Source organism: Salvelinus namaycush, chromosome 14, assembly GCF_016432855.1.
Source record: "Salvelinus namaycush isolate Seneca chromosome 14, SaNama_1.0, whole genome shotgun sequence".
Classification (NCBI taxonomy): domain Eukaryota; kingdom Metazoa; phylum Chordata; class Actinopteri; order Salmoniformes; family Salmonidae; genus Salvelinus; species Salvelinus namaycush.
Genome location: NC_052320.1, coordinates 7,070,892 through 7,085,264, shown reverse-complemented (window position 1 = coordinate 7,085,264; position 14,373 = coordinate 7,070,892). Strand labels below are relative to the sequence as shown.

At 41.8% G+C, this 14,373-nt stretch overlaps 1 protein-coding gene across 1 annotated transcript in view; it reads left to right on the top strand.

Annotated features, from left to right (window-relative positions):
- LOC120059582 (serine/threonine-protein kinase receptor R3-like) overlaps positions 1–14,042 on the top strand; it is a 57,761-nt gene extending 43,719 nt beyond the window's left edge. Inside the window, exons 10-18 of the mRNA XM_039008713.1 lie at positions 11,100–11,149; positions 11,356–11,417; positions 11,534–11,585; positions 11,687–11,760; positions 12,296–12,336; positions 12,520–12,542; positions 12,651–12,722; positions 13,775–13,849; positions 13,945–14,042. Coding sequence (XP_038864641.1) covers positions 11,100–11,149; positions 11,356–11,417; positions 11,534–11,585; positions 11,687–11,760; positions 12,296–12,336; positions 12,520–12,542; positions 12,651–12,722; positions 13,775–13,849; positions 13,945–13,992 — 497 coding nt within the window. The 3' untranslated portion in view covers positions 13,993–14,042. The remainder of the gene's footprint in view (positions 1–11,099; positions 11,150–11,355; positions 11,418–11,533; positions 11,586–11,686; positions 11,761–12,295; positions 12,337–12,519; positions 12,543–12,650; positions 12,723–13,774; positions 13,850–13,944) is intronic.
- Positions 14,043–14,373: the final 331 nt, after the last annotated feature.

Genomic DNA, 14,373 nt, shown 5'->3' with positions numbered 1-14,373 from the left:
ACTGCAGAGATAGCCTGCAAAGTTCTGTCATACTTTCCAGGTCTATATCCAAACAGTTTGAACTTCTAATTTTAAAAATGTATCTCTCCAGAAATAAGTCTCTCCCTGTTGCCGCCTGCTATTGAACTCCCTCTGCGCCCAGCTGTGCCCTGGACACCATTTGTGAATTGATCGCCCCCCATCTAGCTTCAGAGTTCGTTCTGCTAGGTGACCTAAACTGGGATATGCTTAACACCTCGGCAGTCCTACAATCTAAGATAGATGCCCTCAATCTCACACAAATCATCAAGGAACCCACCAGGTACAACCCTAATTCCGTAAACATGGGCACCCTCATAGACATTATCCTGACCAACTTGCCCTCCAAATACACCTCCGCTGTTTTCAATCAGGATCTCAACGATCACTGCCTCATTGCCTGTATCCGCTATGGGTACGCGGTCAAACGACCACCCCTCATCACTGTCAAACGCTCCCTAAAACACTTCTGCGAGCAGGCCTTTCTAATCGACCTGGCCCGGGTATCCTGGAAGGATATTGACCTCATCCCGTCAGTCGAGGATGCCTGGTCATTCTTTAAAAGTAATTTCCTCACCATCTTAGATAAGCATGCCCCGTTCAAAAAATGCAGAACTAAGAACAGATATAGCCCTTGGTTCACTCCAGACCTGACTGCCCTTGACCAGCACAAAAACATCCTGTGGCGGATTGCAATAGCATCGAATAGTCCCCGCGATATGCAACTGTTCAGGGAAGTCAGGAACCAATACACGCAGTCAGTCAGGAAAGCAAAGGCTAGCTTTTTCAAGCAGAAATGTGCATCCTGTAGCTCTAACTCCAAAAAGTTTTGGGACACTGTAAAGTCCATGGAGAACAAGAGCACCTCCTCCCAGCTGCCCACTGCATGGAGGCTAGGTAACACGGTCACCACCGATAAATCCATAATAATCGAAATTTCAATTAGCATTCTCAACGGCTGACATCATATTTAACTGGTTCTATTGCCGAAATATGGTTCCTTCCCCCCACTTGTTTGATGTTCCCAGACTCTATGTTTAACAAAGGCTATTCAAGAGTCCTTCAGTAGAGTCAGAGAGAGAGAGAAGAGAGGGAAGGGAGAAAGGTATTTATTTGGGGGGTCATAAACCTTACCCACAGGCCAACATCATGACAGGAGTTTGCCTCACCAAGATTTACATGCTAAAGTCGCCACTAAATATCTACTATGGTGTGTACAGTAGATGTACTTCTTATAGGATACTGTAAGAAGTCTAGTGAAACTGCTGGAGTGTTGAGAATGTTACTAGCTTTTATTAAAATTGGGTAATTACCAGTGATGTATATAAACCCTGGATTGGTATTTGCTATGTATTGGCTATTGAGAGGCGTTGAAAACACCAGTCGGCCATATTGGTACTCCCCGGGTAAAAGCATTCCTCCATAGGAATGAATGGAATTCTACAGTATTTCAATTAAATGACATGTATTTAAGTATTCTGTAGTGGGGACATAGATTTCAGTAATCTCTAAAAAAATTATACTTCAGGGAAAAAATGGTTTTGTATGTTTAGCTCACATAATATAATTTAAAAGTATGCATTAAGGTGTCTGTAATATGATAAACGTGTCATAAACAAATGTAGTCATTAATAAATGAATTTCTATTGCTTCCAAAATATTTTTTACAATACAATAAAACGCCTTAGTCATCTAGTATAGCCTATATATAAATCATTGGTGATTACAGAGTCACGTGTGAAAACTCGTGCTAATAAGTGAATAGCCATCTTAAAATACAACCTGACCCATTGCATTTAGGCCAATCTGGACTCAATATGTCCCAAAGTAGTCCTAATGATTCTGGGATTTACCCTCAAATAGTTGCAGCTCTATTCTAATGAGGCTATTCAATATTAAAATATTCTGACAATCCGAGCAATAATGATCAAATCTTGCCAGAATAAACAGTGAATAAAATACCACAACACTCTTGATGCATAAATTCAACAATCTGAGGTATAATAACTGGAATACAGAGGAAGTTGTACTGATTAGTGAAGCGTTTCTGTGTCAACAGAACAACAGGTCATACAATGCTGTTAAGAGAGACTACTTACAAACAGGAAAAATGGCAGGAATGTAAAGTTAATAAAGATTACTGGGGCGCTTGTGACTCCTAAATTCACGCAGCTTTGTCCTCTACTCCCTTTAGAACCATAAAAGTCAGTGTAAAAAAAAATGTGTATTAATATTTTATGGTCAAATTGTGAGACTGTTTAAACAATGTCACCATTCAGAGCAAAGATATATAATTACTCTCTCCTAATTTTCTATTTAATATTCCTAACTTAACACTTACATCTAAGAAAAACTACACATTGTAAATAAATGCTTTTGTCTTTTTTAGAAAATAAATGCATTTAATAGCTCAATGTGATTCAAAATATTGTAAGCAAATGCTTCTACCATGTATGTCCAAGTAAACATGTGAATTCTCTTCAGTTATCACTCTCGCTGTGATGAGAGGTGTTGGAGGCAGTTCATGAATCGGCGCGGGGTGTCCCACTCTGAGCCAAAGTGCTGAGCGTCTCATTGTCAGACGACAGTGCAGCCAGATGTGCGGCCATCTCGCTCTGCTTTGCCTCAACAACGTCCTCCCGAACAGACAGCATTATCTCTGCGACTAGTCTTTTGGATGAGTCTATATTAAAGATAGACTCCTTGTCTGAGCTGTCCACCGCTCTTAATGAATAAAAAATACATTTAATTTGTGCAGCGCTTTTCATAACAGAGTTCTCAAAGCTCTACGAAAGCTCTACAAAAATAAAAACATTTAGAATCAAGGCTGTTCAAATATCAACAGTGGGCTAGATGTTAAAAAGCTTTTCAGATTAGGACTATGAGAAAGACAGTATTACCTTGGCCTCTGGGACTCTGGAGTTGAGAATTCTCCCTCGAATGATGATGGACTGGTCGATCGCATTGTCTCAGTTGGGAAATGAAAAGCATCCCTGCAAACTGTGTAAATGTGCATCTTTTTGGGGGGCTCCTCTGGAACCTTCCTAAGGCGAAGCACTGGGCGCCGTGGCAGCCTCACCTTTGGCTTTCCCTCTGGAGGAGTAGGGACGAGGCCAGAGACATTGAAGACTGATTTGGAAGAGGTCAGGAGGGATTTGGACAGACTGTCTTCTTCGTCTGTGGAGGAAATCCTTTGGGCCTCTTTGTCAATAGGGATATCAGATCGACTGGAGGGAAACTCCAATGAGCTCCGACAGTTGCTCATGGCATAAAGTGAGGATGATGCAGAGACATCCTTTTGCAACTGTGTCAGTTTCAATTCTGTGCCGTATGAAACTTCCTTTGAGGTTGAAGTAGGCACACCAATTACGGAGAGAGAGTCAATGCTTCTACTGAGGCGAGTAGCATTTTCAATGTCTTCAGTATTCTTCAAAGCATCAAGGTAGGACATTGACAGGCATCCTTTGACGGGCATGCAATTGACTGGGGATGCTGGTTTTGAAGTAATTACCTTCTGAAGATCAAGGTCTTCCTGTGAGGATATTGCACCAGCGCTCCGTCTGAGGAAACCATCCTCATCCAGTAGGTCATCACAGACAGTGTCCATGAGGCCTGAGGCAATATATTTTATCTTCAGGGATGACATCCAGATCCCTGGATATCCCTCAAAAGCTTCAGTTGAGTAAGATGCTACATCATCTAGGTCAGGCTGGAGTCCAGCCACATTAGGAACAAATGGTGTGTTGCTTGCCTTGAGAGAGGTTCCCATAGCACCCAAAATGTTGCTGACAGCATTGATGGCAGTCTGGCTTGCCTTGGGGGAAATCGTCCTGTTGGGAGAATCTTGTCTAATCATATTGATTATTTTAGTGTTGACCTGCTCCAGAACTTTGATGATTTGGTCTTTGGCAGTAGACTGTAGTTTGGGGGTAAGTGAAATGGCATCTACGTTGGCATTCATGGTCTCACTGGCTTTCCCGGTCAGCTGACAGGCCTGGTCTTTACTGAGTTTTCTGGATACACTTTTCAACATATCCTCAATCATTTCTTTCTCTGAGCAGTCCTCGCTTTTGAGGTTCACCGATCCAAATTGAGGCAAAGAGACAGAATGTCTTACCTCATTCCTCACAGATTGGGCCAGGGTTTCTCTGAAAGGTTCTGTGCTAATTTGTTCCAGAACTCCATCCACAAGGGTGACATAGAGGTTAGGGAAAGAGGTGCTTCTGGTGGCCTGGTGAGCTTTCCTTCTAGGGGATGAGTTAAAGACATAACTTACTCTAATGACTCTTTTTTCATCCGTATTCTTCTCACCTGGAGATATGAGCGCTGTGTCTTGGATCAAAATTGGCTTTACCTCATGGTCTTCAATCTTTACTGCAAGGACCTGTGATTTTGTGTGGCGTTCATCAAATCCAGACAGGCTGCTCTGAATTGGTCCAGGAACAACAACATTTGATGTACCTTCTTCAGGATCGTCATGTAGTAGGGCTAGTGGCTGGTCGTCTAAAATCATTTCACTGCACATATCGATGGCATCTTCCACTAAATCATCAGCGATCAACTCAACTTTTGCAGAGGCCATTGATTTCGCTGGGTGCTCGCCTGTTGCCTCAGAGAGCATTCCTTCCATATCTGCTCTGGAAGTAGTACAAGAACATGGAACACTGGCCATCACAGTCGTCTCCTGGGACGAGGTTGATGCAGCTGCGGAGGTCTCTGAGCTGCTTGTCTTACTGTTGTTTTCTGCAACCTCTGAAGTGTCAGATGAAAACACCATTCCATAACTGGGAGAGTTGGATAAAGATGAGATCACTGGCTTCGAGGGAAGTATTTCCAGAGTCAGGGAAGGAGCTTTTTCATCTCTTTCACCCTGAAGCTCAGGAAAAGCCAGCTCGAATAGGATGCTGTCATATGCAGTGCTAATAAGGTCACAGGCGACACCTTCTAGTTTTGAACAGGAATCTCGGCGGTTCTCGGTGTCTGCCTTTTTTAATGCAGTCAATGCAGGTGGCTGAATGTTTGTTATACCTGAGGTGCCTTCTTCAGCATCACAGTCTAGCGCAAGCTCTTCAATGTTTTCCTCATTTAATAAGTGTCTAATGTCTTCCAAAACATTGCTTACCACATCAATGGCTGTTTGGCTGGCCTTTGCAGAGACAACTCTGAATTGGGTAGGGGAGTCTTCAAGGATCATTACGATAACCTGCTCCTGGACTTCCTCCAGAACGTCAGTGATCAACGTTGTCACATAGGTGTTTATGTCTTCTCCGTTGGCCATCCGCTCCTCTGGTTCTGGATCATCTGCTTGAGCATTGGGTTTGATTGTGTTTCCCCCACGGAGTCTGCACGCAGGTTCATTGCTAGGATTGGCCGCTCGAGAGACGCACTTCAACACATCGTAAGCGATTCTGGCACTCAGAGCCCTTTGTGCCGCTGGTGTAGACCCTGGAATCGTCAGTTTGACCTCATCCCTGATTGACTCCGCCAGCTGCTTCCTGACAAGCTTGGAGCCTAAGTGGTCGAGGATGACAGATTTCAGCTGAGCTCTGTCTGGGATGCTTTGTCCCTTGATGGCTTTGAAGATCCTAAAAACAGGTTCTTGGAAACCCTTCAGCGGTGCCAGACCATCCAGGCATGGTCTCCTCTGGAGTGGTGCAAGGCTTGGTCTCCTCTGTAGCATGGCTGGCTTTTCCTTAGATTTCCCTATTAATAACACACACACACATTTTAAAAATTTGATTTAATTTAGCATTCACTGGCTATGAACATACTCTGAAAGATATTTCGTTATGAAATTATGGTTCTTTAGTAAGGAAATGTTCTTACCTGACAGAGAAACTGTTTTCTTTACAGTTTTGGAGTGAGCAGGTTTGAGAGCAGGCTGAGCAGATGCTATAATAGATTTTTTTTAAAGAATACAAAATACGATATGATATACAGCACAACACATTCAACTGCTCCTTGTAGGTTGCATTTGGCATAGTCATTTAAACATTGCTTAACTGTGTGATGAATTCAAATTAAATCTTACCTGGTTTTTCAAATATTTCTTCCAGCAGCTTATTTGGTTTGATAGAGGCCTCTCTCAACCTCTCAAACTCCTGGAGGTTTTTCAATTCCTCTTCCATTATCCTCAACTGAATAGCCTGTTTTTGTTCCATAATGCACATTTTCTGTGAAGAACATAGAGTCCAAAAATAGCAACTTAGCATCCACAAAAGTTGAGGTAAAATGATTTCTTAATTTTCATGATTTATTCAAACTTGAAAATAATTGTGGGTAGTTTTGTGAAGTATGATGAAAGTGTGACATTTGTACCTTTCTGATGCGCTTTTCTTTGGCCTCTTTCATATACTTGGCCTTGTTCAAATCGTGCCTCACATCCTTTTCAATGAGTTTCAGCCTGGATCGCTCCTTAGAAACCCAATCCTCTTTAAACTCTCTCTCTTGGTCATACAACGCAGTTTGCAGGCCATATTTCTGTCCCCTGTCCCTATCAATACATTAAACAGATGAGTCATGACATTGCCAACACAGAGTAGGCCTATATAACTCTACTTTATTACCTCATGCACTTCTTGCCTACCTGGAACCAATGGTTGACTGCAGATGCTTCAGGTTCTGTGCTCCTTTATTCAGTAAATACTCTATCATATCTTCCAGGGTAACGTCCTTAGGTATATGTCCTTCCTCTTGCAACTGAACCATTCTCAGTATCTGTTCCTTCTTAAATAGGATAAATAAAAATGTTGTACATTTTAAACACTTATCTACCTAATAAAATACATGTTACATTGTTTTTAGAGTGATGAATGATCATTTCAAATTTTCTCGTGAAAATAACATATGTGATCTTCACAGAAGTTCACATTTAAGAACGCAGTCATACTGCCCACATACCAACTTTTTGCTGTACGTTTTATGATGGTCAGTCTTGACCGTATCCAGGTAATGTTTGTATGTGTTATACTCCTTTAATGAGCATACAACCTTGAGAAGAGAGAGAATCAAAATGTTTCCTGCTATAATACTCCTGGAGTTAACTATCGGTAAAGCTTACAGCTACTGTTCAGAAACAATAATATTAACTTCAAACTTACGTTGTCCTCTTTAGTGATAAAGTTTCGCTGCTTTAACTTCTCATGCATTTCCTTCTGATGGTAGTATTTATTGAGGTTTGGGTCATGCAAACTGTTGTACGTCGGCCTCATAATGTGACAGTTTGGGTCACTGAGGTTGAAATCAGATGTAGGCTGATACAACTGAAGGAACAAGGATATAAACAAAAAAAAAAAACATTCTACTGGATCCTTCTTGCATTCTAAAGCACCACTCTACTGGACCCTTCTATTCTACTGGACCATTCTACTGGACCCTTCTTCTATTCTACTGCACCATTCTATTGTATGCATGTTCTTTAAAAAAATGTTATACTGTATCCTGTTAAATATATGTTCTGCTTACCTTTTTACCCAGGCTGGCTCTATGAAATTTAAAGGCGACCCCAGGTAGGACCGGAAGCTTTGTCATGGCAGCCAATCTGCTGCTCACTGACGGCTTTGTTTCTATCATGATCTGAGGAGGCTTCCCTTTCAGTGGACGAGTTTGCTTCTCTGGTCGCGAGGGTATCTGACACAGGGGCTTTGAGGTCTTCTCCTGAAAACAGCAACATAGCAATAATGTATTTCTTACAAACTCACCTGTGATAGTTCATCCGACCATTATGACATGGCGGCGAGCCTGATATGTCATCATAGGTTGACGCCCAATGAACTACTGTTGCCGTAGCCTGAGTGCCAGTCTATTTGTTTTTATATCAACTCCCTGCCACTCACTGTCATGCCAAATATGATTTTTGGCTTAGCTATAAGAGCAATGAAGTTGACAAGAGCACAAACAGATCTGGGCCCAGGCTACTGTTGCCACAGAGATTCTAATTATGTGACCTGTGTCTGACCAGTAGCGGTGCATGTGTAAAATCACTGGGAAAGCTGTGGGAGTAAATGGTACATATAGGGACAGATATAAATTTGTTCATCAGACCACAGGAGGAGAAGGCGACACATAGGCGCATAGGACAGCTGGACACACTAATGTTAGAGGGACACATAGTCTGCTGATCCTAATAAGGGCAAACATACCAAAGAGCACACCAAGCTAAACTAGTAATAGTAACTAGTAATGAACGTGTAGGGGTCGGGTTTTGGGACGAGAGAGAGAGGCAGACAGCATTTCTCAGCCAGTCAAAATCACGAATCAGCTGGCGTGATGTTTATGGATATATGCTGCTGAGCGAATGCCTAGGCTCTAGCTCAAGTATTAGGCAAGGTTATTCTGTTCACGGAACCACCGCTACACTTCACCCCTCCCCTGACCTCCTCTCACAATACCCCAGTAGCTGATAGACATCAACTGTGCGATCAAGGTCCAATGGCACCAATGAGACTGACTGTGATTGAACCCAGAACATATCCACACCACAAGACTGAGGGGATTAGTTTATGTGGCCCGGGTTACCTCGTGGGAGGAGTTTGAACTGGGTGAAAGTGATTGCATTCGTTTTTGAACCGCACCGCCTCCCGGGGGTGAGCCAGGTGCCCCGCTCTGGCCGAAAGGCGAAGTCGGCTCAAAACAAAAGTGACGTAATTATTAAGCTCATGGAGTGATGAGTAGGATTATGTGTTTTCACATGCAAAAGTGATTGCTTTGATAAAAACGCTTTATCTGCCTTCCCAATGAAAACTAGTTTGAAAATTCAAACATCTATTTTATGCAAAAGAGATGTGTTTCTGGAAGATGCACCATGCTGCCTTGTTGACAACATGACCGACTGGCGCAGATTACTGTTTTATTGAGAAGGGTGCTCCTTCCTCCCTGCTTTCACCCATTGATGTGACTGGCCATTGCCTGGTTCAACCCGGGCCAGCGTAATAGAACTCCCTCACTGTGTGTGTTGGCCAGAGGGTTGTTGCCAGGGGTCGGATCCATAGGATATCCCAAGGATACCGCCTAGCATCAACCATGAGACTGACTGGGTTTGAACCGAGGTCAATCTGCATGTCACAAGACTGTGTTAGCCCACTGAGCTTAAATCTAGGCATGAGCTCAGACAGATAACACACATTTCAGGCAAGGTTACTCATCACACAAGAATAGTTCACTTTGTAGTCCTTTGTAGCTCAGTTCAGAGCATGGGACTTGTAAACTTTGATGACAATTAGGCTTGATTCACATAGTTCTACTGTTTATGTTCAGACTTCATATTATTGGAGTACACAATCGTCTATTTTACCTTTTCAATTACACAATACTTAGGCTCGACAATTGTTTACAAGTTAGGCAAAATGCAAAGGTGAAAGAAAAGTGTTTACCTGACAGCTTTTAAAAACGTCGTTCTCCATTGCACAGCATGACAGGAAAGAGCAAAATGCCTCTGAACATGATTATTTGTCAATACATATGCATCATAATGTAGTGAGAATACTGTACCATCTGTGACGCAACGCATTGGCATATCCGAAATTCCATTGATTCTACCGCATGTATTGGAGTCACATTGTTTAATTTTTCCTTTCTAAATCTGTTGGATAAAAAAAAGTAAGGATCAATGTATATAATGAACGATTTAGGCCTATCAATAAAGATATTTTACATGAAAAACCGGGCTATACATTTCATTGTGTCAAAGCAAATTACTAAAGTTACACCGAATTTACACACAAAAACAAAAAAAGATTTATGATAGCAATGTACCAACTCAAAGCGGTTGGGATTTTACTGAAGAAGCAGAGGGTCGATTTCTGATGGATGAAACAGATATCGCATTTAATTATCCAAGTCGTAACGGGCATTCCGAGTCTTTTCGGTGACTGGTATCATTTAAATTTGCTCCCAACGGGCTTTTCGTTCAGTAGTTCTTAGGAATTGACCTAAAACCCTGATAAAATTGTCAATATATAATTTAAATCGTAAAAAGTTGCCTACCACATCGTGAAATTTGAGTTCAAATACATTTTTACCTGACCAGATTATTAGATGGCCTGCAAAAACAAATTGAGAAAAAAATGTAATGCACTGAAAAAATGAGCGCGAACTAGATTGAGGCTCCTCACTAGATTGTTCCTGCACTGAGCAATTACCATCTTCAGTGAATATTTTTTATAATTTGTCAGCAGATAATCGATGTCTGGATTCTGGGGCTCAAAAAGCAATAACAGTAGGCTATGCAAATCAGGAAGCCAAATTAACGGCTCTTTCATGTAGTATCTGGGATCTACATCTGTTTATATTAGTTACTATGCTGTTAGTAAGCGGTGACAGTGTTACTACTACACCTAATAGGAAATGCACATGCGCACTAGTGTGCCCGGGAACTGTAGCGCTCGAGAGGTTTTGACTAACGAAAACTAACTGTACTCCCATCTCCTGCCTGGTCATTTCTCCACAACACAAATATTACAGTGGCGACGAGGTGATTAAACTTCTTTAACGGACATTGCTTGAAGGGAAGAATGTTGCGTGAGTAATGAAACTCAAAATAATTATTTAATTCGTCAGTTATTTTTTTATTTTCTTTCGCCAGTAAAAAAAGGCTAAGCACTGCTAGCAGGTACAGTGTTCAGGAGCTGCCAAGTAGTAAGACTATTGGAGTCCAGAATAGCGACACTGCCCTCTGGTGGTTAAATAAATAAAAAACTAATTGAACCCATTGAAATTAGGCGATCTCAGTGGAGAAATCTTGTGAAGAAAAAGATGGAACGTAACACGGTGTGTACATTATTACAAATGAGTGCAGTGAATGAAGTAATTTCAGAAACTTCTGAAGTGAAGAATTAGATGAAAATTAAGGAATACAAGGAATAAGGAAACGGAACAATCAACTGTGAAAATGGCAACCATTGGTCGAGTACCCGAGTTTGAGAATACAAAAGAGGATTTTGATTCCTATTTGGAGCGTTTTGAGCGTTGGCTGGCTGCAAATGAAATCAAAGATGAAAAGAAAGCAGACGTATTTCTCAGTGTTTTGGGTCCCACTGAGTATGGATTGCTGAAAGGTCTGTTTTGATTTTCATCCTAAACAGAGGATGACATGGGCCTAAATGAAGATGATGTTCTGGGAGAAGAGCCAGAGGTAAGCCTGGTTTTAAACCACTATAGCAGCAATGGCACTTCATGTATGGATTAGATGGGTTCCACCATGTCCAGTAGAATTTTGATCATACAGTATAAAGTCACTTTGTACATGCTGCAATTGCTTTGGTGAAATATCTGCTAGGAAAATAAATGAAAAATCGTAGGTGCATTTCTTGATGATGCTTTATGCATTTAAACATGTAGGACCTCACGAAAGAGGATGCCATCACTGAGGATAATGACAAGAAACCCATAGTGTCTGAGGAGTACGTTTTTCCTTTTATGTGAACACACATTGAAGAGTGACATTTTCTCTCCATTTTCCTGATGATCTGATGTCCCTATTGAAATATGTTATTCATGTGATTTTAATGTGTTTCAGGACGGCTGAAAAGAAAGTGGTAAAAATCACACCCCCAGCGTCTGTGGATGAGGTAATATGATGCTTGCTGCACTCTCACCAGTCATGACAAGTCTTCAATGCAATGGTGGTGTGCTAACCTTATAATTAAAATGTTTTATCCTGTTTTCCCAGAGGGTACAGAAAAGAGCAGAACGCTTCAATGTCCCTGCGTCAGCTGATGACAAGAAGGCCATACGTGCTGCCCGGTCAGTATCCCACAAATATTCCCCACACTATTGATTGGGCATATCTATTAACCTATATTGACAATTTGCATTGTGTTCCCCCCCCCCCCCCCTTTACGCTGCTGCTACTCTCATATATGCATAGTCACTTTAACTATACATTCATGTACATACTAGCTCAATTGGGCCGACCAACCAGTGCTCCCGCACATTGGCAAACCGAGCTATCTGCATTGTGTCCCACTACCCGCCAACCCCTCTTTTACACTACTGCTACTCTGTTCATCATATATATATGCATTGTTACTTTAACCATATCTACATGTACATACTACCTCAATCAGCCTGACTAACCTGTCTGTATGTAGCCTCGCTACTGTATATAGCCTGTCTTTTTACTGTTTTATTTATTTACTTACCTATTGTTAACCCTATACCTTTTTTGCACTATTGGTTAGAGCCTGTAAGTAAGCATTTCACTGTAAGGTCTACACCTGTTGTATTTGGCGCACGTGACAAATAAACTTTGATTTGATTAAATATGTATTGTGTTCAGGTTTGGTTTGCCCGCTGCTGCACCTCCAACTTCCACCCCAGGTCAGTGTGAATCTTCCAGTCATTTTCACAGTTCTCATGTGTGGTTTTAATTTTTTTTAAATCCAAGAACCATAACCTGCAGTCAGTTTATAAACAAGGGTTGAACAACCTCATTATCACAAGTAATTATGTTTTCTCCTGCATTTGCACTCTGGTTTTAATGAGTGTTTCTCTCTATCAAAGGTGTTACTGTGAATAAATCCACTGTGAGTAATCCAAATATGTGATAAACAGTGACCTCCCCTCATTTAAATAATGTAACCATAAGTGACCCAGAAGATTTAATCAAACATCTATCTCTGTGTTCTGTGTAGGCGGTCAGCGTTGAACAGCTAAAAAAGCGAGCAGAGCGATTTGGCGGGAACGGTTTTTCAGTTTCCAAGAAGGTGAGCGCCTAGGGATAGGGCAGCTTCTATCCTCCCTGGACAGCTTATTAGGTACACCTATCTAGTACTGCCTTAGACCCCCCCTTTGCCTCCAGAACAGCCTGAATTCATCAGGGCTTTCTAAAAGGTGTCGGAAACATTTCACAGGGATGCTAGTGCGATAGCATCACGCAGTTGTTGCAGATTGTACGGAGGTACATTCATGCTGCGGACAGCCTTTTCCATCTCATCCCAAAGATGCTCTACTGGGTTGAGGTCTGGGGACTGCGCAGGCCACTCAAGTAAACTGAATTCGCTGTCATGTTCCATGCAATGTTTTTCCACTCCTCAATTGTCCAGTGTTTGATTGCGTGCCCACTGGAGCCACTTGTTGTTTTTAGCCGATGGGAATGGATCCCGGTCTGATCGTCTGCTGCAATAGCCCATCTGTGACAAGGATTGATGAGTTGTGTGTTCCGAGATGCCGTTCTGCGCCGTTATTTGCCTGTTTGTGGCCCGCCTGTTAGCTTGCACCATTCTTGCCATTCTCCTTTAACCTCAACATGTTTTCACCCACAGGAGTGCTGCTGACCAGGTGTTTTTTTGTTTTCTGCACCATTCTTGGTAAACCTTAGACACCGTCATGCTTGAAAAGCCCAGGAGTGCGGAAGTTTGAGATACTGGATCCGGTGCACCTGGCACCGTAGATTATACCACACTCAGTTGCTTAGATCACTCCTTTTGACAAGTCTAACGTTCTATCGAACAGTAACTGAATGCCTCTGCCTGCTTTATATAACAAGCCACAGCCAAGTAACACACTGTCTGTAGGGGCGATCCATTTTCGTGAATGGGGTGGTGTACCTAATGAACTGTATAGTGTGTATTTTTGACTACAGGGCATCCTGAAAGAAATACTCAATTGAAATCTTGTGATTATTACACTTCAGCATTTCTGATTAAGCCACCTCCAAGTTAAATATTTAAGACCATATGTCAAATCACATTTTATTGGTCACATACACATTTAGCAGATGTTATTGTGGGTGTAGCAAAATGCTTGTGTGTTACAGGTTGAGGAAGATGAAAAGCTGAAGAAGCGGAAAGAAAGATTTGGGATCCTCGCTGCGGTTACACCTGACGTTGAGGTATGTTTTCACATTCTGTATTGAATCAATACAGGTATTATACAATTTCTTTGATACTTAATTTTTTTTTTTGTGGTTACATTTTTTTCCCACAGGCAAAGAAACGGAAGCGTTCTGAACGATTTGGAAATGTGACTGTGTAAATTGTGGTATTTACAGATGTTTTATGTTTTTATTTTATTTTGTTGCAAACAGAACTGAAATATACTGTATATAGCTTGTGTAACGGATGTGAAATGGCTAGCTAGTTAGCGGTGGTGCGCGCTAATAGCGTTTCAATCGGTTACGTCACTCGCTTTGAGACCTTGAAGTAGTGGTTCCCCTTGCTCTGCAAGGGCCGCGGCCTTTGTGGAGCGATGGGTAACGATGCTTTGTGGGCGACCGTTGTTGATGTGTGCAGAGGGTCCCTGGTTCGCGTCGGGCGAGGGGATGCCATAAAGTTAAACTGTTACATTTATCAGTTGTATTACATTTTGTCATTAAAGTCGTTTCAATTATTTTCTGGGATTCTTTCTATGGGTTTG